The sequence below is a fragment of the Lycorma delicatula genome, chromosome 10, assembly GCF_047948215.1.
Source record: "Lycorma delicatula isolate Av1 chromosome 10, ASM4794821v1, whole genome shotgun sequence".
Classification (NCBI taxonomy): domain Eukaryota; kingdom Metazoa; phylum Arthropoda; class Insecta; order Hemiptera; family Fulgoridae; genus Lycorma; species Lycorma delicatula.
In genome coordinates, this window is record NC_134464.1 from 96,749,464 (window position 1) to 96,774,592 (window position 25,129).

The following is a 25,129-nucleotide window of genomic DNA, read 5'->3' on the forward strand; positions in this document are numbered from 1 at the left end:
ACGGATGGTACGAATTTAGAACCGTGCGAGAGAAATTCCATACCCGAGAGAGATTCGAATCCGGAACCCTCTGGAAGAGAAACAGAGACTGTACCAATCAAACATTTAAATCCGTAGAAAATAAGTGTAATAATAATAATACGAAAAAGAAAATGTTTCTCATAGTGATTAACACAAAAAAATTATAAAAAAACAGGACTCCAAAACACGTTGCTCTTTAATATAGAATAATTACTAATTAATACAGGATAATTAAAGAGTGTGCGGATGACAATTTTGTATATAGTATAATTTCTTTATATTTATTTAAATATATATATATAATCTATGGCACTCCCGGTAACGTAAGGATTCCAACGCTAAGTGATATCTAAATCGGTTCAGCCGCTTAGCTGCTACGGTGCAAGAAATATACATACATACATACATACTCACTAAATACATTACACACTCCTTTTTGGGGAGTCTTGTAATAAAATCTCAGGAGGAAATTTTGATATCGTTTTATTATACATTTCATAAATACGAACATATATCTAATATGTATTTCCTTAGGTAAAAAGAAAAAACAAGGAAATTAAGGAATATGGATTTTAAATTCATAAATTAACGAAAAATTAACTCCAAATAAAGTTATTTTACGAAAAATAGAAGTGGAAAGGGTTTTTTTTTTCAATTTTATTAATTCAAGTAGATAGCTTTCCTCTTATTAATGAAACCCTTAATGTAAAATATAAACAAAAATCTGAAGCGGTTCTTAATGGAAAAATATAATTTTTTTCTTTTACCCAATAACTGATAAATTTTGATTATACGAATATTCTTTTTGCTTTTAATAAATTATATCCGAATAAATTAAAGGACACTATAAAGATACGTGGAAGGTTTTGTCATAATAAAAGATGTTTACAAAACTAAATGATATATATTAAATACACGAAAATTATTATCCCTTTAGCACCCAAATAAGAGATAAGTTATAAAAACGGGCAATAGTGCGAGAGATTTCAAAAGCTTATGAAATAAAAGCGATTGTATTTTCTTAGGTAATTCATTTATTTATGTATTTTAACTTTGAATTTTAAAGCATACAAGATATGTTTATATGAATATTTCTATAATACGTCGTAGACAATGCGCAGTACACGTATCCAATTCTTAAAATCGATGTTAAAATCTAAAATTTACCAAGTACAGATATATTTGAATAAAAACAATACATAAATAATAGAATTCGCCTGATCCCCACCAAATATAGAAGAAAAAAAACAGAGAGAACGACAAATGACAGTTACACTGGATTGTATGTTTCCCCTGCCTTTTTATTTCACGTTCGATTCCATTTAGACATCAGCGAGTTAAAATCTACTCTCTCTTTTCAACGTGTATATCTATCTCTTTCTACTGAGTTCCAGTACTTTTCCATGACGTAGCGTTCGATTCTAACCGCCGCTCTATACAGCTTACACCGGATCAGGTTCCCGCTGCTTTTCCGTCTCAAATTCTATTTATAGAATTCTTTTATACAGTTCATTCGTATACTAATAAAATATGCGGTAAAAAAAAAAACTTAAAATACAATTTTAATTTCGGATTTTTTAAAATTACGACGAGATTTATCGCTAATTCTGTAATTACTTAAAAATAAATGTATTGTAATAACAAAAAGAAATAAAATCAAAGAATGATAATCATTTTTTTAAGAATAATAAATTATTTGACAGTGTAAATAATTAAGCCTAATTTCCATTAAAATACTCGTATAAAAAGAAAAATCTTATCTAAAAACTAATTTTACAAGAACAAAATAAAAAACCAATAAATAAAAGAAAACAGAAAGATTAAAATTATCTTTTACAAAAGTATACAGCATAAAGAAACGATGTATAGATAAAGAATAATTTAAACACATATGAGATATTTAATTCCCATATAAAAAATAAATACATAAAGAATTAATCTTTTTTCAAAAGTCATTTGTATATTTCTGAAACACCAGCTCAAATATGAGATTACACAATATGATAAAGCAAAATAAAACGACACAGTGTAACAACGTAATAGGATAGATTAAAAATCAATAAATTTCAAATTAGATACAATAATGCTAACTCAGCGTTCATTCTAACTGCATTAAAATACATGACAAGTACCGGAAAATGCTGATAATACTTCTGATAAGGCGAAACAGATTTTTTTGCTGCATTACGAAACAAAAAATACCGTTTAAAATTATTAGAAGTATAATCTGTAAAAGGAGTTTTTCATTATAAATAGAAAATAATCGAAATAAAAATTTAACGATCTTATTAAATGTAAAAAAAAACGAGGTGAAATATAATTATTTAATAAAAATATTATATTAAGAGTAATATTTCATAAATTTCAATAAAATAAAATAAAAACATAAATAATAAAAATATAATTATATTTAGTAATTAAATTCTACGGTAGTAAATGTCTCTTGAAAGAAAGAAAAACATAGAGCTAACATAGATTCGAAGCCTAACATTCCGATCGAAACACAAGCCAAACAGCTACGTAGCCACTAACCAGGCAGCCTCGTTCTTCTAGAATATTCTATCGAAGGCAAGCTCTCTGCCACCTCACATACTTTCGTAACAACTTACCTTCAAATATTTGTTATCCATCACACTAAAAGTTTCATTTACACCTAACTACGATTATAAATTAACATAAAATGTACAAATAATTATTGTAACCCGCGAATCCTTTATTAATATTATCAGATCCTTTTTTTAATACATTTTTTTTTACATTTATTTATACAACATACATGAATTAATTAAAATCAAAATAAAAATACGAAAAAAGGTACTGTAAAATAACTTCAAAAGCCAGTGGATTAGGCAAAAAGCACTGCATATTAAACTATATTCACATAAGAAACAACTTTTTTGTTGGCACTGCGCTCTGTATCATGGCGTAGGTATTAATTACACCAATATTTTGTTATCGTTACTACATAAAATATGAAAACAAATAAACGTAACCTTAAATTTTTGTGAATAAAAAGTATTTATTTTTAAAAAAATATATAAAATTAAGATGTACTTTTCCCCATATTATAGCGATAAAGAGTGAACCTGACTGTTAAATCACGGTCAAGTGTAAAAACCTTTGCGTTAAAATATCCAATTTATATAAAACAGACAAAATCTCAACCGATTTTAAATCTTTGTAATACGTTTAAAGATAACTTTAAAAACAAAACAAAATGAATGGGAATGTAAAATCTTACCTTCACTACTCGAATCTTTTGATTTCAACGACCTTTTCAATTTATCCACAAGTCTGTTGTGGAATTTATTTAAAGAAGATGTTGAACCAGACTTTGGGGGAGATGATGAAGTCGATTTACTTGGACTTTGAAGACTGGATTGTGAAGTTCTGGATGACGTCCTGCTGTAATTTCTGGACGACATCATCGCTAAAGGTACAGAACGATGTGCCGGTGAACCGACCAAAAAATCACTTCCAGGTGATGTGCTCAAACTGGGTCCTTCAGATTTTGAACACTCTGACACTTTTCTACTGCGACAACTCTGTGGATTAGAACACTCAGAGCTGCGTCGCGATTTATAAATATCATAATCATTTTTAACAACTGGCATCATGAACGCCATCTTCGCTGTTTCACTATCTTCACTTGAACTGAACGCGCCACGAAGAGAACATCTAGTTATAAACCGCTACCGCTCGTGACGCTCATGTAGAGGGGGTAACGAATATACCAACCACACCCGCGACATCTAACGTTGAAAGTATAAATACGTACATCGCGATAGGTTAGTAAGCGAAATTAACGGCAATATTACTTTTATTAACCGTTCTGATGCCTCATTAAACAAAATATTTTTGAAATTACACGCTTTTACTTTAATCTTTAAAAATGTAATATTATATCTACAAAAATCATTATGTAAAAGTAAGATAAAAAAAATTACGGGAAAGAATATTTTATTTACTCGTAAAATTCCTGTACTTTGATACTGGCAAAACTAACCAAAATAATAAGCGTCGTCAATAAAGCAGTGCATTTTTCAATTTGGAATTAATTTTTATTTTAACTGAAAAATTTATTAAAATTTGGGTCAGGATTATGTAACTTTTTTATTATATACATTCATCAATTAATTTTTCTTTTTTGTTATGTTCTGGTCCACGGTGATGGGGGATGACATTAAAATTTAATTTGCAAGTTTTAAGTTCAAAATATTTTCAGTCATTTTTGCAGACAGCCGTAGATTTTGTCTATGGTTTTGCAATTTGGTTTTGACAACAATTTGTCTACATTTTATTAATTTGGCTCATAATTTTAGTACAAAAGTTTTAAATTAAGATTCATCAGTTTTCTATAAAATTGTGTTGGTTTTTCAAATCGAATGCAACTATTGGCTTATTCCTTCCATTAAGTTTAAAATATAATTAAATTGTCATTTGTTGATTTCAAGTAGAATAGTGAGACTGAATGCAATGAACTTAGAACAGGCAACATAACTTTAAAACAGATAATTCATTGAAAATAAAAAATTTGGAAATTTGTTTAAGTTTTACTGTTTTTTCATGTACACCTTGTGTTGGTAGATTCCTTTAACAAACTTTAATTGAGACAGTTTATCAGGTATTCTGCTTACAAATTATCGAATGAAATGGGGTTGTTCTCTCTGAAGGTTAGTTTGCTTGAAAAAAAAAATCTGATTTAATCATCAATTTATCGTGACAGAGTTTTACCAGTTTTTTTTATTTTTTTGCTTTCTCGATTTGGGGGCAGAGAGGCCTCTGCACCCGTTGTTTGTGAAGCGAAGTTTCTCTAGATCACCTCACCAGTATGTGTTATTAATTAGAATGCAACAAGAGAAGATTGGCTGGTTACCTCTTTGAACACTCAAAGAGGTAACCAGCCAATCCAGTTCCTACATGAGTTAACATGTAGAACCAGGGCGAGTTGAACAAATACCTACAGTACACATCCACAAAAGAAAGGTTTGCAAACCTCTTAGGAGAGCAAGATCATTAAATTATCTTATTCAAGATTGAAATATATTATTATCCAGATTTTATGAGAAAATAAATTCACAAATTTAATAAATAATTGAAAATGTATAATTTTAAAAACATCTCTGAAACACATTTTCATTTTTACATAAATAATATTAAAAATATATAAATTAGGACAGAAGTGGCTAAGTAGATATTTAACAATTACTAAAGATTATAGAAATATTAAGGAGAGGGAAAATCATTTAGTTTGTCATTAGAAGTCAAAAGATGATTCGCAATAGTCATAAGATTTATTCTTCCCTAGCATAACTTGTCAATTTTAGTCACAATTGAATAAAAATGGGCATATAATAAAAATCCCATACATTTCAAAGACTACACAAAAGACTGATAGACAACAGTGCAGATCTAATTATTCAATGCAAATAATGTCAGAAAACCGTACATTGAAACAAATTTCCTTACAAAAAGATCAGTTTAAAATATACAGACACTCACCAATGACTTTATCATTTAGATATGTAATTTTCCGTGAACTGTTAGATGCTGCACAATACCAAATTTCTTATAACTTGGGATGCTACTGTGTCACATTTATAACCAGGATTTTTATCCTACTACTGATATTTGTCATAGTAACAACTAGAAATCTTCAGACATATTTTCATTCTATGCATTATTGTTGATGCATATGTTTAATTTAAGTTCTTTTTGCTTAAGTTTTTTTTTGGCTGTTTTGCTTATTATTTTGAAATTCAATAAAACATGAATTTTACACAACTGCCCAAAAAGAAATGTAATGTAACTAGGGTGTATACGTGTTTGTTCCACCACAGCAGCTCAATGGCTGAACCAGTTTAGATATACAACCCCACATTGGAATCCTTATGTTACCGGGAGTGTCATAGGCTATATAAATATGTGTGTATATATATATATATATATGTGTGTGTGTGTGTGTATGTAATTATCCTAATTAAAGAGCAATATTTTTTTTTTGGCAGTCATTTTTTTTTTTTTCTATTTCTTGTTTATTTAAAGTGTAACATTTTTATTTAACTAATAGTTCTGCGAGTAATGGACTTCACTAATTTTGTATTGAATTTGACAAATTGTGCACTAAAATAAAATCTCAATGAAAGTTAGAATAAAGTAAAAAGAAACTAATTTGATGATTATAACTGATTACAGGGAATCTAGCCAATACCAGAAATAATATCAGAGTATAACAATAAACGACAAAGTATCACATGAAACATGTGATCAGAACAACATAGCTTTTTTTTAATTTGAAAGGACAAATAAAAAATCCATATTTTAATTATTTACTTGATTACATGAATAATCAATCAATCCCATATTATATCATAACACTTCTTCCAGAATTTCTACTTAGTATTATACATCCTAGTAACTTTTCTGCCATCTGCATACAGCTATGATGATCTTTTGTTATGTGGAAGCTGTTTATAATACATTTACCATTCATTTTTTTATTTCAGTCTACAACTGAGAGCTGCACTCAGTAGCTTCTAACAAAATTTTGCTAATTTTCAATATAATTCAGTGTTCTGCAAGTGAATTTTGTAATCACCAACTAGCTTTTTTTCATTATTTATTATTTACAACTACAATTTTATTTCATTTACACCGATATTTTTGTTTTATAATTTTTTACTTTTTATTTTATATATACTTTACCTTTTAGTATTGCCTTTTTTAGCATTCAAGACACATGACATTATTACATAAATAATCCACTTTTGTAAGGTATAAGTAATTTGTAGATGTAGGACAGAAAATATTAGGTAACCATTAATCATACTAATATGAACAAGAATTATTAATTAGAATTAATAATATTGACCGTATTAATATAATTAAAAATAATAATTTTTACTGCTATATTTTTTTTAAAGTTACCAAAAAAATAGAAATAATTTCATAAAAAAACTAATACATGTTGAAATCTTTGTTACATCAATAACAGAAAAGGAATGCATAAATATATTGATATTTTATCAATATAATATTCATGTACATTTATTTTTATTTCAGAAAATTACTTTTGTAGTTATTAAAAAGCTTTTTATACTTATAAAGTTGTAAACTGTTATTGAGCTAATTCATCTAAAATATAACTTAAAACTGACCAAAATATTTAAAAGTGATTGAAGCACTTACCAACTAGTATCAGTGAGGCCAGGTTATTCATGAAAAAAGAAATTCTTGTAACATTGCTTTCATTTAGATAAAAAAAACAAATGTAAATCTTCTCAAAGCAAGTGGCTGTTTCTTAACTGTGATCTTACCTGAGACACATCTATGTATTTTCCTTGTATATATTTATGTATAAAATTTTTAAGTATATTTAGATGATACCGCATTTAATAAATGTATCTTTCTTGAATCTCATACATTTTTCTTTATACATATATGTTTCACTACAATGTGTATTATCAAGTTTACTACTTTAAATGAGACTTATTCTTTTAGCAATGCTTACTGAAAAAAGTATAAACATAATTATGCAGGGTATGTGTATGTATATGTGAGTGTATACAAGGTGTGTTCAAAAAGTTAACGAGAATTTTTGTTTTTTAGAAAGAATTTTATTTATTCATCTACATTAATGTTATCCCCTTCAAAATAGTCCCCATAAGACATTATACACTTATGCCAGCGCTTTTTCCAATCCCTGAAACTCAATCTTTGGAATAGTGTTTAGCTCTTTCAGCTATTCGCTTTTAATCTAATCTATGCTTGTAAAATGACGGCAGCCCTTTAAGGTTCTCTTTATTATTGGGAATAGAAAAAAGTCACACGCGGCTATGTCTGGCAAATATGGCGGTTGGGGTATCATTTTTGTTTTCGGCTAAAAATTGACAAACAAGCAATGAAGTATGAGCAGGTGCATTATTGTGGTGCAAGAGTTATGAATTGTTTCGCCACAAATCCGGGCGTTTTTTCAGATTGCTTCATGCAAACGGCATTGAACTTGTAGATAATACAACTTATTGATCATCTGACCTTGTGGCAACAACTCATGGTGCACTATGCTGTTAAAATCTTAGAACAAGGTGAGCATAACCATCACATTTGACTGTACTTGTCGAGCTTTTTTTGGTCTTGGTGATCCAGAATACCCCCATTGGGATGATCATCATTCCAACATCATATCTGTAAACCCGTGTTTCATCACCTGTTATGACATGTTTCAGTAGTTCTGCATCGTTGTTGACTTCATTTAACAACTTCCATTCGCCGCTGTTTTTACTCAAAATTCAACAATTTTTGAACAAATTTTGCTGTCACACGTTTCATGCCCAAAAAATTTCATCACATGAGTCAATATTCCAACATCATCAGCGACTTCTCTGATTGTGATTCAATTATTCATAATCATTTCCTTCACTTTTCCACATTTTCATCAGTTGCTGATGTGCTAGGGTGTCCGGAGTGCTCGTCAACATCGTCTTCATGACGTTCTTGGAAACACTTATACCCCTCGTAAACCCTTGCTTTACTCAAAGCAGACTCGCCAAAAGCAATATTTACCAGTTTTAAAACATTGCTATACTTCATTCTATTCTTATACAAATTCTCTGATCCATTATTTATACGAATAAAAAATCACCGATCATAATAAAATACTTGTTATCCTTTTGACAGCTGACAACAGACTAAACATCCAATATGACTAAAAGTATACAGATACTTTTCAGACATTTTTACTAATACAACAAAAAAATCCCGAGAATTGGGCTAATAAAACTGGCAAAATTTTAAAATTCTCATTACTTTTTGAACACAGGTCATATGTATATTGTAAATTTAAAATTAAGAAAAAGAAATATTGATATTGAAAGTTCAGAAGTTATTATAAATAGATTTTTTTTAAAATAAAAACCCAAACAGAATAAAAATAAGAAAAAATATCAATTTTTACTTCCTGATGAATATAACTAGAATAGTTATCTTAAAGGGGAAAATATGGTAATTATGTCAAAAATGGAGTATTGGGTTTTTACAGATTTTTAGATTTTAAGTTCCAACTAGTTCATCTAAAATAAACAAAAAAAAATTTGTGTGCATTACACTGCTTTTGGCCTTACATCTATAGATTGACAAAACCGATTTTCTTCAAATTTAACTTAAATATTTCTATATATGAGGCATTGATTGTATTAATTTTTGTTCAAAATTTGTTGGGGATATTGCAAAAAAACTAATTTTGATTTTCTTCAGAGGCATTTTAGAGAAAACTTTATTGAAGCAAAATGTTACCTACAATGTGTATACAAGTAATCCAAAAAACATTTCAACAATTCAAAAAATCAACTCCCTTCTTAAAATTGGAATATATCTCTTTCTTCTTTCACTCTTTTCCTTCAGTTTAATAACTTTTTAAATATTTTTTTGAAAGTTTATGCTTCATTTATAGAGCTATCAAGAAATGTCTACAATTTTTTTAAATTGTAGATAGACCTAAAATGTAAAAACGTATATTGATCAGCATACCCAGGAAAGACATGCAACGGCCAGCTTTTTTTTAATGTGTTATGTTGAAATTTATTTGGTTGTGAATGACATTAAATTTATATTCCTATTTTCTAAACATACAAGTAATTATGATAGCCTGTCATTATCACTAATTATTTACTCTGAATCCCTATGCACCTCTTGTTCATTGTTCATTGTGCAAGTCCCTTGCACCTCATCTTCATCTTCCTTCGTAACTTCTAGATAAATTTTTTATTTTCTAATAACCCTTTTTTTGTGCATTCATTCATTTTATATTTTGTCTATGCACTTACATAATACACATTACTTCATAAGAACAGTAATGCATTTTAAAAAATTTTTATTTTTTTTGTTATATATTATTAATCAGAAAATAACTTGACCCTCAGTCAAAGTCTAGGTGCATATAATTTGGCTTCATGATTAAGTCAATACATGAACTTGAAACTTTGAGTGGGAATATGAAATGAAAATATTTTAGCATAAGAAAATGTCATGCTTGGACCATGGGACCTACCAGATGAAAGGCTGAGATGCTACACTACTACTCTACCAGAGTTCAACAAAGTATATTATAACTTTCTTCTACTTTTTAATAACACAAATATTTTTAAAAATATGCATTATTATTGCTATGAAATAATGTACAGCATGAAAATGCTTTATTAAAACAATATCTACATTTAGAATAAATGTTCAATTACTTTTCTGATGTTAGGACAAATTTAATACTAAATATTCATGTCATGTAAGCAAAAATTCAACTCAATAAATTTTATTGAATTCAGTTATTTATTGCTGGGTTAATATTAATCAGAATCTTTTTTTTAATTATTCCAAGTTATTCCTTAAAATATTTTCATTACACTCCATAAGTGAAAGTACAAAACATAAATCATAGAGAGAATTACTCAGATTGCAAGACAAAGAGCAAATTCATAATAAAAAAGGTGATTCCAGTACTTTAATTAGCTTGTTTCAGCTGAAAATATTAAATGTTCAATCAAAATTTTTGTTTGCCTTTTATACGTGATAAAAACTTTGGATGAAACGTGAAGGAGAGGCAAACTATTTATGAAATTTATTTTTGATACGATTCCATAATGCAAAAGCCATCATGAAATAATTAAGAATATTCATAAGACAAAATAATTAATTTATGTAACTCTACAGAAAAGATGTGTAATAAATATGTTTGAATGATGGGTGCCATTAGTCAAATATTATAGGTGACTTGACATTAATTACTACTAGTTACTACCATATAATGATAAGCTTCAAGAATAAAATTTTCTAAGCTAAGCTCAGCATAAAAGAAGATTATGGAGCAAATGGTTTCCATTATTTTCTTCACAGAGCCTATTGCAACATACCAATGTATCAAGCTCACCAAAATTTAAGTGATTCTCAACCATACAATTTACACTTCAGGAACTGGCTGAATAGTAAATCTTATTTCAACTTTGGTTGGATGGTATCTCTTATATGTCAGATGCTTTGCATTAGTCAATCATAAGAAAAACAGGGTCAAAATAGTGTAAAGCAAAAAATATACCTCTTTCTCTAGTGAATATTATGTTTTATACACAATTCAATCACACACAAGAAGTATATAACACATATTCAAATTTAGTGTATTGCATACTGGATATAATTATAACACTAATTCATTATTAAATGGACTATTTTCAAAAGTAATTTCTTATCATTAAGGATACACCATGATAAAATAAGATGATGAAAATTAAAAAGCTTTTATTTATTTAATTTATATATAATATATTATTTACCCTAATATTTTATACATTTAATCCAGTTAATACAATGATTTTATCACATACATAACTGTAGCGTAAACTGTGTTTTATAAAGTATATAAAAATTATATTAAAGTAACAATAGAATAAAGATTAATCTTCTCCAGCAGGTATTGCATCTTCAAGTCTTTTTATGAATTTAACTCTTAATTCATTTACAGCATCCCCTTTTAACTGATCTTGTACAAACCAAGAAGTAACATCCATTTGAACCTAAAACATTAAAAATTATATACCAAAGTTGTTTTTCCTAGTAAATAACTAAATATGTTGATTCTACAATATCTGACTACAGAAAATTCTACATTAGAGTTAATCTTTATTAAATTACATGAATTTTCATAAATTTTAATGTAAAAGTTAATTTCAAACATAGATCAAAGGTTTTATAAAATTAAAGAGTCATTTTTTATATCTCTATGCAATTCCTAAATTTAATTTTAAAAGTAACAGAAAATTTCTGGGGAAGCTCTTCCTCCTTATATTAGTCTGTTTTTGACGTCTTTCTTATTATATCATCCTGTTGAATTTTGCTGCAAAAAATATTCTCCAAATGTATGTATTACAAGGAATGTTTAGAAAGTAATGTCTACTTCAAACCAGTTGCCATGAATGCTGTTTCTTCAAACAATCTATATCAAGGAAAATATGATTTCTCCTGCATCAAATAACTGTCCCATATCACTGTAAGTTTTTATTCGAATGAAAACACATTAGTAAGATTTCAATCAAAGCAAAATCTTATTGGCAAATCTTAATTTTTACTCAAAAATAAGGATGTTATGAACTTATTTTCTTTTTTACTACTATCTAGTTTGCAAATCTTCTATGATTTTTTAATTTTTTACAATCAAATATGAACAAATTCTACAATTTTTTTTAAAGAATAGTAACATAAATAAGTAAAAAATACTACAAAACGAAAATGTACAATATAAAAAGCAAAAACTAATAAAATTAAATTATTTCAATATATATAGCTAGTTTGATATATTTTTTTACAATTATTAAATTCAGATATTCATAATTTTGACTTCTTTGACAAAGTCTATTATTGTTCATTAAAATATTTATCATTTTCTGTATTACTAAATACCAAGCTAGTAATAATGAATCACCATTTCCTTTACATTACGTTTTAGCTAATTATTTAATAGTGATAATAACCACTACTGATTAAAAAAATATCTAAAAATAAATTTATTCAAAGTGTTTTAAATTAAGATAGTCTATCCAGGGCAAATAATTAACCTCCTGATTTGATAACTTAGGGTTAAAATAGTATTCATGAAAAAAATTGTCTTGTCATCTATACAGTAAATGATTAATAAATTAATACAGATAATTTTTGAATGGCATTTATCTAAATGATGTAATTGCATCTCTATATGTCTGCATTTAAAAATATTTATATTTTGAATATTAAAAATCAAGCATATCAATCTGCAGTAAATAATATAAAATTCAATTAACTTCTTTGAACTGAATCATGTTTTCAGTAAATGGAGATTTTCATGAAAATCTTACAATTAAATATGTTATATATATTAAGTGGAAATATTAATAATATTATAAATATTTTAGTTGATATTCATATTTTATACATAAAATGTTGTTGGGTAGGAGTGCAGATCATGGTCATTAGCCTAACTCTGACTAACACTTAACAATGAAAACTTTTCTAATTACTGTTCTATTTTTCAGGTTTTTTACATAATCTAACCATCTTATTTTAAAATAACCCTATATTAAATCTTGACCCATTTTTATAAAGTCCTCCTTCCATTCCACTCTGTTACTAATTTTCCAAATGATATTTCATCCTCAGATAATTTGAGGATGAGAAATTTCATCTTCTAGAATAACAAGGATCCTATCCCAGGCTTATCGAGGAGTAGGAAGGAAAATTATTAGTGAAGTAGTTCTCTGTTTTCTTCTTCTCTTAACCACATACGCAGTCTTAATCAGCATGCCAAGCCCACTGAAATGCAGTCAATATTCAATGTACTCTATAAATGATATTGCAACAAGACCGGTATACTGGACCTCAGTAATGGATTCCTGCCAATTAAGAAGAAAGTAATACAAAATATAATAATGGGAGGAATCCAAAAAGGGACTAAAAGGAACCCTTTTAGTAAAGAAATAGGTCCCAATGGTTCTTTATAATACTGTCTACAGACACACTAAACACATGTATTCCATGAGAAGAGTTACCGGACCAAGGTTGGAATTTCATGAGAAAATGAGAGTGCAGTTGATCATTCTCACGCTTTGAGTTGGGTCCAGTCCAATAGGTAAAGAAGATAGGAGTATAAATACTTTAGGGAAGACCAGTTAAAAGTCATTTCCGTGAGGAGAGTCTGTAAGATGAAGTCTGCGATGTGAGTTCTGCAAATCAGTCTGCAAGATGTTGGTCAACAAGAGTATTCTGTGAGGAGGTCAGTGAAGGAGCGAATTTTAAGTGCAGGTTCGATGCAACTATAATATCACAAGTAATAGTTCGATCAGTTACTACTGTGAGACTATGAGTGAAAGAGATAATTTACTGAATTTCATCATAAACTGTTAAAGTAGTTTTATTTGTGAACAGCAAAGGTATTTGCAGTAAAAGAACTTTATAATAGTCTTATCTATTGTACTATTGTTGTTAATGCAAGACTAGTGGTTAAAAGTGCTAAAAGACCTGACTAGTGGTTAAAAGACCAGGAGTCAGGCTATGTCTTTTGTCAATGGGACTGAATTCTGGTTTTCATTATTTATCTGAAATCCTGACGAGTACTTTAAATTCTGTTTTTTTTTTTGTTTTTTTTATGTAATCTTTGTTTGTTACTATTATTATTGATATTTATGATTATTTGTTTGTTACTGACATTTAATACTTTTATTGTTTATTGTGGCCATTATTCTAATTATTATTGTAGGATGTTTTTGTTTATTGTTTGTTGTTATTATTATTATTACTATTATTCAGATTATTATACTATTTTTATTACTTGTTTTATTATTGATTTGTCTTTTTTTATTTATGTTCTTAAAGTAATAAACTGTAATTACATAAACATTTTCAATTGTCAATCTTTCAATATCTTGATAGAGCCACGAACATGCGACAATACCGTTACTGTATTTATCACAGGAATTGCCTGAGAACATTACTATTAGAGAAAAGCACCTCTGACAGGAACATTTGGTACCTCAGGTGTTGCTTCTATATTTTTTCCAAAAGAAAGGCTGGTACATTCAGTGCAAAGCAACAAGCTGAAATACCACTTTCAGTCATGAAACAACGTATTATTTACAATGCTTCCGATTAGCAAGGGAACTGTAATAATTATCAACTAAATAATGATGGTTCATTATTAACAATATAACATTTTCAAAGCATAGAAATAAATACCAGAATGAATATTTCAAAAATTAAATAAAATGTTTATTAAAAAAAAAAAAAAATACTAAAGATCAATTTCAGAATAGTATTTTATAGAACAATGGAATTATTGAACTTATATGCATTTAGTTATATATTATGATACGAATGGGAACTGTCTTAACTTTAGAGTTAGGTTTTTTAGTCCTCAGTTTTTATTGATATCATTTATTACACATCCATACATTTATTACACACTAACTCCATACATCAAATAATTCTATATCAATTACTCAAACATTGTTCAGTTTGAGCTATCTTTCATTAAAAGAAGGTTCTAGTAAATAAGTTACCTAGCAATAATATATCATTTACCATTTCACAAGCTCCTCTCAAAACGCCAGTTAAAATATTCATATATTTTAAGCTAAGGCAATGATCAGGAAGTTCCACAAACTCTGTTAATGGATTTGATTCAAACTGCAGTGAAAACTCATCTCCTGATGAACTCCAATTAGTTATTACAGGTGTTATACCAAGATATAATCTGAATCCAGCCTGAAATCAATAACCTCATATGTTATTCATAAAGTATTTATTACCTTGAATTATTAATAAAACAAAAATTAGTTTATACTAAGAAATAACCTCCATCTGAGGATACCAAACTGATGTTACACACATTTATTTTCGAGACCATTTGTAATCATTAGTGGGTCCAGGCAGGATGAAATTATTTTTCACAGTTCTGTTTACCATAAACCTGGAAAAAGATTTAGATAGTTAGATGAAAACTTGTATTTTGTATCTCAGTATCTCTGAAACCAATCTCTGTATTTCTGTATCTCTGGAAACCAAAAACTAATGATATTAATAATAACTGGAAGGAATGAAATGAGTTAAAAAGATTTTTTTAGATCAGAGAAGTGATTCAGTAAATTGGTCTCAAAATAATTGAAGAAAAGATGTAGTGAAGTATATGACATTAGAAATCAACCAGGCAAAAATAAATAAGTTACAGTTTGTTTCTGCATGAATATTACTTTCAGAAAATTAATTGATATAAGTACTTTGAGGCCATTATTTAAACAGATAAGCATACCTTGAATGTTCAAAGTGATACAGGCACATCTCAAAAAATCCTGAGATATAGACAAAATTGTTCTTGAGTTAACAATACAGTAATTTAAAAGTAGTTCTTATTTTCTACATTTTTTATTTAGATTGCCATGTATTTGTATTACATATCATTTTTTATCTAATTAAAAATATTTTTGTTGTTTTACTAACAAAAAAACATCTAATGCACGCTTATTTGATATAATAATTCTGGTTCTTTTATCAATAATAAATATGGATTTATTATGAAATTTAAATATTTTTACCTCATTCATTTTATTTTTTCAAGCATAAAAAAGGACTGGAATAACATCTGTTTTACAGGATGTTGTCATTTATTTATTTAAGGTACGTAGTACTATTTTTGTACACTTACTCATAATTAGATGTTTTTGGATTATGGGTTAAAATTCTTAAAATATATAAAATCAGACATCACTTTAAAAAGAAAAGTATTTTTAGTACTTGTGAATTAACTGACACACACATAGCTACAAACACATCTCAGTTTTGTAAGTTTCCTCCAGATGGCATTAGTTGTCTAATAATGAATCACTGTTTGTTAGTCGACAGTATATCATTATCGTATTTTATTACTGAAATTTAAGTTTTAATTATTCTAATTCAAGTGTAAGATAAGATATTAGGCTTAGGTTAAGGTTTGGTAACTAACAATTCCGAGTATGAACTTCGTATCAACATATCTATCCCTCGCTTCACTTGCTAACCTTGTCTAATTAACCTTAAATATTAAATACCAGGAGACTAATGAATGTTTTAATTTTATAAATATTAGAAAAATAAATTCCATTTTATGCTCAACAAACATTTTACTACAGCTACAGCAGGCTTTTTTTTATAGAGGAGAGGAACATCCATTTGCATACAAAGTATCAGGCTCGCTAACAGATTCTGCAAGATGTTACTAAGTAAATATGTGTGCCTGCGCCCTATCAACTAAACCTCCACCTCTGCACCCCTGATAGTCCTCCCCTTTTCTGGAAACTGCTGTGAGGCATTAGTTCAGAAAGGAGGGAAGCTTACCTTCCTGCACCAGGCATCAGAGTGACCATGAATTCACTGCATCCAGGTGACCCCACAGGTTCAGGAGGCTCCCTGGACACTCACCCGCACTCCTGTCCTCCATACCAGAGCTCTCAGGCGCTCGTCTGCTTTCCTGCTTCTTCCTCCATCTGGAGCATCTCCATAACTACTCTGGAATACCTAACCATAGCAAGCTCTTCTTTGGTTAACCTGGAATCCATATGTCCCTCAGGCAGATACATAACCTTCATACCCAGGAATACTTCCAGTTTTTTTGTTTTTTGCAGAGCTTACCTTCCTGCTCCAGGCATCAAAGTGACTGCGCGGTCAGGAGGTCCCCTAGCCACTAGCCCACGATGCTGTCCTCTGCATCGGAGCTCTCTGGTGGCTGTCTGCTTTCCTTGCTTCTTCCATCATCCAAAGTTTCCCCATAACTGCTCTAGAATACCTGGTCGCAGCAAGGCAGTGCTCTTCTTTGGTCTGCATGAAGTCCATATGCCCCTCAGGCGGGAATAGAAAAATCATACCCAGGAGTGCAAGCATTTCACCTATCACCATAGTGAAGCAGGGGCACTCAAAGAAAACATGCTGTACCATTTCTTCTATTCCGCAATTACGGCAGGTTTCCGTGCAGTCTAGTCCAAAATCATATAAATATGCCCTGAAGCCCCCATGACCTGTCAGCATCTGAGTGAGGTAAAAATCCAATGAGCCATGGGGTCTCACAATCCATCTGCTAATATCATGAATTATCCTGTGGGTTCACCTACCCTTTGGCCCCTGTTCCCACATCTCCTGCCATGTCCTCAAAGTGTCCTCCTCAATTGCTGCCTTCGCCATCTTCCTATCCGCTGGGGGTCAAGCCACGAGACTTGTGCATTCCTCATAATGCAACCATAAGATCCACCAGGCAAATACCCATGATGATCTCAACCACCTCTCTGGATGTAGTTCTATAAGCAGATGCCACCCACAGACAGCATCTCCTGTGAAGCGACTCAAGAATCAATCTATACTTACAGTATTTCATAGCAGACGCCCATATTTCGCCCTGTAAAGAACCACAGTGAAGGCAATCCCAGTCAAGAGCCTTTCTCTCTGCTGTCGGGGCCTTACACATTTGGCAGGATGTCCACAATGAGACGCACAGCCCTATCCGCTCGACTGCATGCCTCAAGGACATGGATGCCGAACCTCAGCTACGTGTCTACCATACGCCTAAATTGCGGGTTTGGATTGCACACATCTGCCCTCCAACTCCACTAAGATCTTCAGTCTCCATTTAGCGCTAGACCATACTTAATCCTACTTCAGAAACCAAATTGCATGTCATTAAGTCGTCCCACCTCCTCCACAGCACCAGACCTCTGTTAAGTAACCTCTCCAATATCTTACCAATGGCATTTATCATTGATAATGGCCTGTAGGAGGCTGGATGTGCCAAGTCCCTCCTTGGCTTGGGAATCAGGATAAAACGCTTCCACCTTCACCTCTTAGAAGCACACCCTCTTGTAAACATGTATTAAATACACTCAGAAAAGTCTCAGGATATGCCCAGGCCACCACCTAACCACTTGGTTAGGCAGCAGATCTGGGCCCGGAGCCTTATCCATACGCTTCACTGCTGCAAAAAGAAACTCCATACCAAACAATGCTATGGGCCCTTCATTTCCCTCCAGATCCGGAAAATTACCTTCTCCTACAGGAAATAGCTCAATATCAGCGACCTCACCAGGATCCCAAGTAACTGATGTCCTGGGTTTCAGACTGTTCCTGACTAGCAGGCGGTATAGTCTACCCCAGGGATCCATTTCAATTTATCGATTAATTTCCTCCAACAGCATCTTTTGGAATCACTAATCATGCATGCTAACTCCCTTTTCTTGGCCTTATACAAATCCATATATACAGCCCTAGCAGGATCTAGATATGTGTGCGTCCTGAAGGAAGGAGTGTATAACTGTCTAGCAGTTATACACTCCTTCCTTTTCTGTGCAATATCCACTGTCCACCAGTAGAACAGTGGACAGCCCCTTCTGCTGTACCTACAGGGAAGCGTCTTATCACATACCCGCTGTAACTCAACAACCAGGCATTTAGCTTTATCCTTAGCAGTAATTGCTTCATTTACAAGCTCAAGTCTTATATTCCCTATAACGTGTCCCAGATCAAGAACCAGACACTCCAGCTTGTTGGCACTGCCGTGCAGTGTTACCATCTTCACCATCAGTTATGGACATAACTATCAGCTGGTGGCCACTTGCTGAGTACCCCTCTCTCAAACACTTCAGCCAATAATCTTCTCCGCAGGGCTGGGGTGGCAAATGAAACATCAATTACAGATCCGTTATTCCCTCTTCTGAACATGTTAACCATTCCAACTTTCACGCCAATCAAATCAGTTTCCATAACCTCCATTAGTAACCTACCCAGTTTCAGAGATGAGTGCTATATCAGCACCCATCTCCAAAAGGTATCTCTATCATAGAATGTGCAAGCACTGAATGATTCAAGTTAATTTGGACGATTTTCATCAGCAAGCATGCATTAATCCGGTCCTCCCCTGGCTCACATTAGCACTGCCTTTGTAGACTCCTTTAGGGCTTGCCAAACTACCTGTTCGTGTCCCCTCCACTTTGCAGATCACACATTTGAGCATGCAGCATGGTGGCCCTTGCCCCCACAATTAAAACAGGCCATTGTCCTGCCTACACCTTTGCTTGCTCTAGCCTTATGTCCAGAGCCGAGACATCTAAAGCATCTCTGGGGAGGGTTGACAAGATCAACCCTGCATAACAGAAGGCTGAATCTCACTCTCCCCCTAGAAGCAACCATTTTAGCTACTGAAGCCGAAAGTCTGCATGTAGCAACCTTAGTGCCTCCAATGCCCACCCTCAAAGAAATTTGTACACTGTTAGGTAGGTACTCTCTAGCCGCCTCACTAAATCCTCGTAGAATGTCCTGCTGATGTCAGACACCGGGTCACCCATCCAGAGGATCACCATCCTAGATCTAGTCTGCACTGTGCCCTCCTTCAGTGCTGATGTCAGGATCTGCTTAAACTCACCAGCCTTGCCTCGATCCTCCTTCACCTTAATTCCAGGATCAGACTTTTGTATGGGTAAAATCTCCGCAGGTACCTCGATCTCAGACCTTACAGACTTCAGGAGGTCAGCATAAGTAGATTACATTTATAGGAACAGTGTCTCTATCTTGTTTCAGCCTGAAGCAAGTCTGCCCTGCCCTGAAGCAAGTCTGCTTAGAATTTTGCATTCTAAGATTTTACATATATACACAGCCATTCTCTGCCTGTATACCTCAACCTGGTGGGCCCCAAATTCCTGCCACTTTTGCTCCTTATTTTGCAAATACATCTACACGTAACTAGGGTAAATCTGTGCCATCTCCCAAATCAACCCATGCTATGTGAAAGGTGCTCACCACCAGAGCCCTTTCCACTTCCTCACCAATTAAGCTTGTTTTCAGCTTCGCCGATACAACATTGCCTGTCTTCATATTGGGTCCTCCAAGTAGCCAAGCCACTTAGGGGTGCCTGGCAGCAAGAATTAGCCATTTATCCATAACCTCTTTCATATCAACCACCACCATATTGATAACACCTTCACCCATATCAGGCATTCCTGTCCTAGTGTATCTAAAAGCATCCATAGGCCACCTTTGTTTAATGAAGTCTGCCATACACTCAAAAGGTACACCATTAATTAATCCATTGGCAATAGGACATCTGTGTCAATCAGCACCTGAGTGGCAATCACTGCTGTCATCTTCACTGGAGCAGTTACAACCAATGCATCCACCAGTTTCCTCAAGTCCTTGACCGACACGGCTAAATCCAACTCTATCTCCTTGACTGAACATTTGATGTTCTTGTCAATCTGCTTCCTTAGTCATGTGCCAGCTTCTCGATTCTTCTCACAAGGTCATCTAATTTCTTTAGCACCTCCTTCTCTTCCATGGATGATTGATGTATCTGTCTTAGCCCCTTTACTAACATCAACTCCGGATCTATGTGCCACAGGTGGCAAACCCTCAACCACAGGGATCGCCGGCGATGTTCCTACTGCAACCTGCATCTCCTTAGCAGCAGCAACTCCCTGTTTCACAACCTTCAGAAGCATAATTGGCTCCAAAGACTTTTCCAGACTTTCCTCCATTAAGGTGAGCCTTTTTATTTTTTTTTTCTGTTTAGCTTCCGCGAATCACCACCATTCAGATATTACTTCAGAGGATGAATGAGGATGATATATATGAGTGTAGTTTTGTACAGTCTCAGTTCGACGATTCCTGAGATGTGGTGGTTAATTGAAACCCAACCATCAAAAAACATCGATATCCACGATCTAGTATTCAAATTTGTATAAAAATAACTGACTTTACTACTCTCGACTTCCAAATCAGCTGATTTGGGAAGACGCGTTCATCACTAGACCAACCTGATGGGTTTCCATTAAGGCGAGCCAGCCAAAAATTAATCTTCAAACGTCTGTTGGAGATAATGATCAACCAGAAAAAAGTAAATAACAGAAAATTTATTTTCAGTTTTAGCCTACACAGCTGTATGTCAAAAACTAGTTGGGACCAACCAGTTGTTCCAACCAATGAAGGAAACCAACTATGCGCCGAAACTGGCAGACACAGTTAGGTTAATCTCAAATTATCTGCTGCTCCATGCCAACAGCTCAATGTACAACCCAGTTATAATGTTTACAGCTACAAAGAGTCCATAACGTCACTAACTAGTGGCAACTTGTATAATTGACTTAGAATAATATCGATGTACTAAAATAACAGAACCAAAATATAAAAAAATATTAATATCAATTAATTTACTGTACTTATATATCCAAATATAAGATCTTAAGAAGGATTGGACAGGTAACCATCAGAAACCCTTGTCTGCACTGAGCTAATCACCAAATACGACTAACCTCAACAGTCGCAGCCAATGACCATAATCACAAAAAACCAAGGTAATTCAGTATTCAAAGACTCAAAAGTATTATAGAACGTTCAAAACACAATCAACCACAGTATCCAAATGTCCGTAACCAAAGAATAACCAAAAAAAACCGACCAAAAATCTACTAAAATGCAGAGCAACAAGTCAATGATCTATACAGGTACAGCTCACCAACTCTACTATAGCTACAGCAGGCTTAAGTACTAATGCCATCTAGAGAGTCCTGAGGAATTTATACTTTCAAAAATATGCATGCCAGTTAATACACAAGTACCAAATTTTTTTACCAACAGAAATGCTAAAATTGATTTTCCTCCAAAAATTGGATTTTTTCCAAATGAGGCATTAATACTTTGAAGGTACAATCTGACAAAATTATATGAATTCAAGATGAAAATAGGGGCATGTTGTACCTAAAGGTATATGCCTAACAAGTAAGTGTGTAGATCAACTTAACAATTAAAGATTTAAAAAGAAAATTTGGTCTATACCAAAGCATGATTTATATTTTAATCATCAGACTGGTTAATACACTTTTCCATTCCTTTCTATTCTGCACTAATAACTTAGATAATTATGTGTTAACAGGAAGGATCACTCAATTTGCACTGTTTTTGTGTTACTGTCATTTTTTATTGCTTTTCTGTAACTATTTTCTTCATTGCTTGTTGTATTAATTTTAAATATCAGTTTTGCTGGTAATAAGTTATACATACTTTGTATATTTAACATTAATTAGACGAGGTTAGCAAGCAAAGTAAGTGTAGGTTATGTTGATATAGGTATGATTTGTCAGTATATGGAATCAATATAATCAACCAAACATAACATAATTCCGTATACTGACGAATCATACGTATATCAACATAACCTAACCAAACATAACATACACTCGCTTTGCTCGCTAACCTCATCTAATTAATGTTAAGTATACAACTCCCTAATAAAAAACGTAAACTACATACAATGGTACTTATAAACAGCATAAATACAGTGGCCGCCATTAATATATAAGTTCCATATCTTAATTTAATTACTTTGTTAAATCTTCAGTTGTTTGTTTTACATATTTTAACCTTGTGCCTTTCTTAGTAGATTTTACCTTTCTCACTATCTCTTATTATTAAATTACTAATCTACAAAGTCTTGTTATATGATCAATCAATCTAATTCTATTAGTAAGAATTTGCTACACTTCATTATTTTCTAATTTTTCTTGCAGGTTTTTATTTACAATTATAAATAATTAAAATTTATTCATAAACATATGAAGATTCAGTAAAATCCTCATTTACTCTATATGACAACAGGTCCATTACAAATGCTTCCTATCTATAAACAGACGTGTTTACCATAAGCCATGAGTATGTTACGAAAGGAAAGTATGTTGATCCTTGAGTATGTTACGAAGGCACGTATAAAACTATATCCAACCTAGAATCAAAAAGATGTAAAAAGTTGATTGTAAACACGATGAAAAAAGTGTTTCATATTGTTTTAAGGATGTAGATTGAATCACCTGTATTTTTTCAGCAGTGTCCCTGAAGTCATAACATCTTCCAGTATTAGTTCTAGCTAAATAATCTTCTATTAACCTTATCCCAATATTATATCCCATACGTTCCAACTGCTTATTAATGTCATCAACATTATCATAATCTTTAAGTAACTGAGAAACCAGGGCACCATATGTCAATGTAAATAACTCTGAGTTCTGCAAAAACAAAAAAATTGATGAATAAACAAGCTACAATACAGATCAAAGAAGATATAAAATAAGCAAGGATAGAAACACATGAAATCACAGACACTGGGTATGTAGAAAATTGGTGCTGACTCATTTAATAAATTAAATCTTATGTAGTTGAGATTATAATTAATTTTATTGTGAATTTAAAATATTCTTCATATACATGTAAATCTTTATTTAAGTTATTGAATCCATAAATGTAATGATAAGTTATTTTATTAATGATTGAAATAATTCTAAAAATTTGCAGTAGACTAATCTCAGACTGGAACAGGACTGCAGAATGAAGTGAGGAGCTTGCTTATATATTGTATATGGAGTCGCTGAATCATCAGGAACTGTACAGAGCTGCTGAATCGAAAGGAGCTATGTGAACTGAGATGGGCCAAGTGAATCTGACCGAATCCAAAGATCTTTAAATTTGAGTCATATATTAAATGAAAATTAAAGTTCCAACATTTAAACAAGAACAACAAAAAAGGTGAACATTTATAATAGTATTTAAAAATTAAATAAATTCTTTAAATAACCCTGGGTCTCAACAGACACTTTCAGACAAAAATTTTACAGGTCAAGGATTTCACAAGAAAAGAAAAAATGGACCTAGCAAAGGTAAAAAAACAACCACACAAAAGGAAAATATAATGGGTTCAAAAGACAAGTCAATAGGTAAAATTATTTATTGTGGTCTTATGGAGACTGGTGTGAATTAAAAAAAAAAATCAACAAGCTATTAAACAAAACACAGATACATTTTCATAAAAATACTCACAATATTAATGCAGTGAAATAAAAATATATGAATAATAAGTAGGAGTAAAATTTCAGCAGACAAAGGCAGTTTCAAAAAAATGTCTTCAGAAAAAAAATTATTGGGCTAAAAAATTGTTTTCTTTTAATAATAACTAGGTATTAAAATACATGCATTAATAACAGATGGCAGATTCACACTCTACAGATCTGACAACATTATGAAAACCGGTAACAAGTAAAAGGGGATTCAAAATTATTACAAAGGAAAAATATTAATTTAATAAATGTGTCTGTCTACTTACTTGTTTTAGGACAATCACTTTCAAAATAAAACAATTCCCTTGTAAAAATTAGGGAATTTAATTCTCTAAATTAATATTACACGATATTATAATTTAATTTTTCAGTGAAATGAACCAATACAAACTACAACGTTTACACAACCTTACCACTTTTTTAGCATCCAGACGAGTACCTTGACGAGACATCTTACTTAAATCTACGATTTAATCTAAACAAGTTTCCTAAAACAAACACTAAATTAAGGTTATGTTACTGTAAACAGGTGAATGATATTACGCCCCCACTATGTCTTAGTTCTACAGCAAATTAGGATGTATCGATGTTCTAAAATATCGTAGTTCTGTTCAATGTTATAAAATTATGGGCGAAACTAATTAACGTATAAGCTTAAAAAATGTAAATCTTCAAAATAAAAGTAGGAACGCTGTTGTTTGAAAAATATG

General features: G+C 31.6%; 2 protein-coding genes across 8 annotated transcripts in view; both read right to left on the reverse strand.

The window, feature by feature from the left end:
• LOC142331513 (uncharacterized) overlaps positions 1-3,670 on the reverse strand; it is a 29,412-nt gene extending 25,742 nt beyond the window's left edge. For all 7 annotated transcript variants that reach the window (XR_012758014.1, XR_012758013.1, XR_012758016.1 and 4 more), the window contains exon 1: positions 3,263-3,670. Coding sequence is in view for 2 of the 7 variants with exons in the window: in XM_075377483.1 (XP_075233598.1) it covers positions 3,263-3,647 (385 nt within the window). In the remaining 5 variants the exon portion in view is untranslated. The remainder of the gene's footprint in view (positions 1-3,262) is intronic.
• Positions 3,671-11,287: 7,617 nt separating this feature from the next.
• On the reverse strand, positions 11,288-25,129 carry Bet3 (blocked early in transport 3). The gene is made up of 4 exons (XM_075377501.1): positions 24,833-25,129; positions 23,400-23,594; positions 15,112-15,294; positions 11,288-11,579 (listed from the first exon to the last, which is right to left on the reverse strand). Exons 1-4 carry the CDS (start codon positions 24,869-24,871, stop codon positions 11,460-11,462), a joined length of 537 nt encoding a protein of 178 aa, XP_075233616.1. The 5' UTR covers positions 24,872-25,129; the 3' UTR covers positions 11,288-11,459.

Coding starts and splice junctions, on each gene's coding strand:
- Bet3 (XM_075377501.1), bottom strand. CDS start 24,871: ATGTCTCGTCAAGGTACTCGTCTGGATGCTAAAAAAGTG. Junction 23,595..24,832: donor GTCTGGATGCTAAAAAAGTG/GTAAGGTTGTGT, acceptor TTGTTTTTGCAG/AACTCAGAGTTATTTACATT. Junction 11,580..15,111: donor TGAGAGGAGCTTGTGAAATG/GTAAATGATATA, acceptor TTAATGTTTTAG/GTTCAAATGGATGTTACTTC.